Source organism: Haplochromis burtoni, unplaced genomic scaffold (genome assembly GCF_018398535.1).
Source record: "Haplochromis burtoni strain Fernald_Lab_line unplaced genomic scaffold, NCSU_Asbu1 Contig_175, whole genome shotgun sequence".
NCBI classification, from domain to species: Eukaryota; Metazoa; Chordata; class Actinopteri; order Cichliformes; family Cichlidae; genus Haplochromis; species Haplochromis burtoni.
This window is the reverse complement of record NW_024582536.1, coordinates 225,019-228,824: the sequence shown is the minus strand read 5'-3', so window position 1 is coordinate 228,824 and position 3,806 is coordinate 225,019. Positions and strand designations below refer to the sequence as shown.

Sequence of the window (3,806 nt, the reverse complement as noted above, 5' to 3'; positions counted from 1 at the left end):
AAAAAAAAGCACCGAAATAAAGCACCGAAATGTGCGCTGCTTTTCGGTCTGGTTACTACCGTTTATGTCAGAACCGGTGCCATCATGGCACCGGACACCGGTACCCATCCCTATTCATTATAATCTGATATCTTCTGCTGCCGTGAATATGTGTACATGGTTTTCACTATGTTTACTTTTGACACAATCTACAATTAACTTCTTTCTAAGCTCATTTTCAGGTTGTAACATTAATTAGACTCTCAAAACAGTGTCTGTCTTCTCAAGCAACACACTCTTTAGTTTTAGTCATTTAAATGTTGTGGCATGCAGTATAGGTCTAATGCTAAACAGTTAAAAAAAAAAGTTGCATGCTACATATTGCAGCTGGCCCTGTTTATTTTAAAATAAAAGCAACTTTCATCTCTGATTAGAATACATAAGTCAAACTTTATTAAGATCATTACAGCTTTACATACCTATTCTGTGTAACTTCATTTCAGGTTTCCAGATGGTATCCAGTAGTTTGCGTCGCTCTTCCCCGGTCCAGACAATAATGCCCTCAGCGTCTTGCTTCAGTACAAAATGCTCTTCCTCCTGATTGATGCAGGGTTCCTCCTCTTTAATCTTCGGGTCCTCCTGGTCCACGCTGGAGTTCCTCTCTTGCTTATAGGCCTGCTGGTCATCCAAACCCTCCTCTTCTTTACACTTCATGTTGTTGTTGGAAATCTTGACTAAACAAAGGAACAAAGTTCAGAATATAAAACGTTCAGGTAGCCGCTGCCAGCTTCGCCCTTTGAGTTTTGCTGGAGGCTCTACTTTAAAAGCTGTTTCACTTTATCCCATTTATATCTCTTTTATTTTATTTTTTTTTAATTTATTTAACCAGGAAGATCCCATTGAGATTAAAAACCTCTTTTTCAAGGGAGACGTGGCCAAGATAGTCAGAGGCAGCTCTTTGTCATGATTTCTACATAAATACTCTCAGATTTGAAAACGGAAGCAGAGCAAACCAATGTGGACTCTGGTGCTGCCATGTGAAAGAAATCCAGCGGGTATACATATATATTAAAGCTTCAGTTATTTTAGACAATTATTTAAAAACAACAATGAACCTTAATATATTTCAAAGACATGAATTATACTCCCTACCAGAGTGGCCTAGTAGGGAGTTTAGTATTACTCAGGAATATTAGAGCAACTCCAGGTGAAACTTTGTGTACTCTAGTGGACCCAGAAGTGGAATCTTTTGAGAATTTCATGTCAGCATTTAAGGACTTTTTAAAACGTTGTAATGATACGATTGACTTTGCTCACTTTCATCAAAATTGTCTTTCATTCTCACAAAAATATTACTTATGCTTGATTTTCTCTCTCGATAAGACTCTCAGTAATGTAGTAATGTAAAGTGAAAATGAGCATGAAAGCAGTTTGGATTACCTTTAAAATGAAATAACTGAAACCTTAAAACTGAAACCAGTCTCTCTCACACACTTCTCCCGCTTTCTCTTTTTCACTCGCTCCATTTTGAGATGCACAATATCATAAATCAACCTGATAGCCAAACAGGAAAAACATTTACTGTAAATTGGTCCTTTCACGGGCCGCAACCACCGAAATCAGCAAAAAAGAAAAAAAGACGCACTACCATAAAACCCTGGGTAGAAGCGCAAGAAAGAATTGTCGGCTGAATGCTCACTTAACCGCAGTCCTAAATCAGACCTCTGATTTCGGTGCTACTTCCCTGAGAGCACCACAGCCTTACACACCTGTCGTATGTAATTTTATTTCAGCTTTCCAGCTGATATCCACCAGTCTGCGCTGACAGGTGTCGTGTCGTATCTCTGAGCAGATTTCTTCTATACCAACAGTTCGGCTCTCCAGGAAACTGTCGTTCTTGCTTCAAAACGTAAGTATTTCGCTAGTAAACTAGCGAACAAAAGTTTGCAGTTAAACGAACATGTGAAGGTAATTTCCGCCTTGAGTAAGCGTAACCGTTACGTCACTTCCTTCTTCTTTTGAAGGGTCCGGTGTTGTGCCAAAAATGTTTCCCTGTGTGTTTTTTATGTGTATCTTTGGGAATGTTGTTAAATAGACTTGGGTGAACAGGGTTTACAAAGGAAATATATATAAAATTAAAAAATTACCCATTTAGTATCTCTATAACTCTGATTTATTGTACTTACATTATAACCAATCCGATTCTTTTTGTCCACTTAAAAAATGCTTACAGAACTATTGTTACATTTGTTGCAATTTCTCCTGTCCTCTTGGCCTGATTACTCTTTAAAAAGACATTTTAATGTCAACATTTTTTAACTGCATAAATAAAGGATATATAAAAGTCACTGCCAAAAACTGATTGCAGCTTCTACCTTGTTACAGGAATGTTGTTTGTGGCTCAAGCTGGCTTGATATCATTAATGAGGGATATATTTGACATATGTTTCACACATTATAGACCAACAAGTTATTCATAGCAGTTTAAATATGAGCAATCAGGTTTTGGCAAAAATCAGTTTTTGGCAGACAATCACTTTTTTATTGTAACACCGCCACGCTTGGCGTAAGGTACCTCATAAAGTCTGGTATTTTGCAGAAAATTGACTGTAGAATTTATTATATTTATTATTTAATGCCCACCAGTGGCAATTCCTCAAGCTTCAGGTTTCTTTCTGTAGAATAGTAGGAGCAGACCATCAAAGCATGCTTAACAGTTTCTGCTGTTCCACATGTGCATTTTTATTCAGCATGTGTGTGCTCATTTTTCACAAATAAAACATGGTGTTTCTGTATCTTAACATTGTTTTGCAGTGAAAAGTAACTGCCCCCTTCATTTCATTCTCCCACATATTCTGCCACATATGAGTTGTGCTTTCTTTGATGATGCATCTGAATTCAGAAGTTCTGATGTTTATTCTTAATAAGCTTTTGGATTTAATATGCCAAATACATCTCATTAATACCATTTTGACTGCTAACACACAACACTCATTCTCCCCGATTCAAACAGAAACCCCCCCTGATTCTGCTTTTTCTTGTTCAGCAGAATGAATAGCTTCACCCTTAAGTCTCACCCTAAGTTTGGTTATTTGACCCATCATCAGTTTTTCCAAATTTGCTGTTTTCAGAATTTTTCTACGAGTAAAGCTGGGCTTGTAGTTGTCAGTGATTTAGTTTGAATTACCTAATAATTGTGAAAGTAATGATTTATTGATCCAGTTTACCATGATCTATGACACAATATTATAAAGGGTTTAATTAGCCTAATAATATGTAATATGATGTAAAACAGTGCACAACCTGAGCTGAGGTGCTTTAACCTCCTCTACATCCCTGTTAGCAGGATGAAGGCGCCCTCTTGTGTTGTGCATCGGTTACAGAGTTCAGTTGTTAACCTGCAGGAAGACAAAACTTCACTGAGCCTTCAGCAGCTTCAACATCATCAGTAAAGACAGATTTAAATATGTGTAATATCACACTGTGTCAGTTTGTTCACAGGAGTCACAACCTGTAACACTGATGCTGCATTCAGGCATCCGCCCCCCCCAAAAGCAAAACAAACAAAAAAAACCCAACAGTTATCCAATTTTACAAGTAATGTAGTGATCAACAACTAAAATAAATGTCTCATTTCTCGGTAATGAAGCTCTTTTAGTGATGAAAGCTGAAATTTCACAGAAAAAGCTTAACTCTGAATTTTGTTTCAGAAGGAAAACTGCTTCAGCAGTTTCTCGCAGATTAGTTTCAAATTTTCTCGATCAGAGGGAGATCCTGAAATAATGAGTAAAAGACCTTGTTCAGGGTTCAGGGTTTTATTTTTTCTT

General features: G+C 37.3%; 1 protein-coding gene across 4 annotated transcripts in view; it reads right to left on the bottom strand.

Moving 5' to 3' along the window:
* LOC102296106 (zinc finger protein 501) overlaps positions 1 to 3,806 on the bottom strand; it is a 22,951-nt gene that overhangs the window by 3,753 nt on the left and 15,392 nt on the right. The window contains exons 1-2 of one of the 4 annotated variants that reach the window (XM_005934074.3): positions 1,749 to 1,993; positions 459 to 713 (exon numbers count right to left, since the gene is read on the bottom strand). The exons of the other annotated variants lie outside the window; for them this stretch is intronic. Of the exons in view, the coding sequence (XP_005934136.1) occupies positions 459 to 693 (235 nt within the window). The 5' untranslated portion in view covers positions 694 to 713; positions 1,749 to 1,993. Of the gene's footprint in view, positions 1 to 458; positions 714 to 1,748; positions 1,994 to 3,806 lie in introns of those variants that run through there. 4 annotated transcript variants of the gene reach the window in all.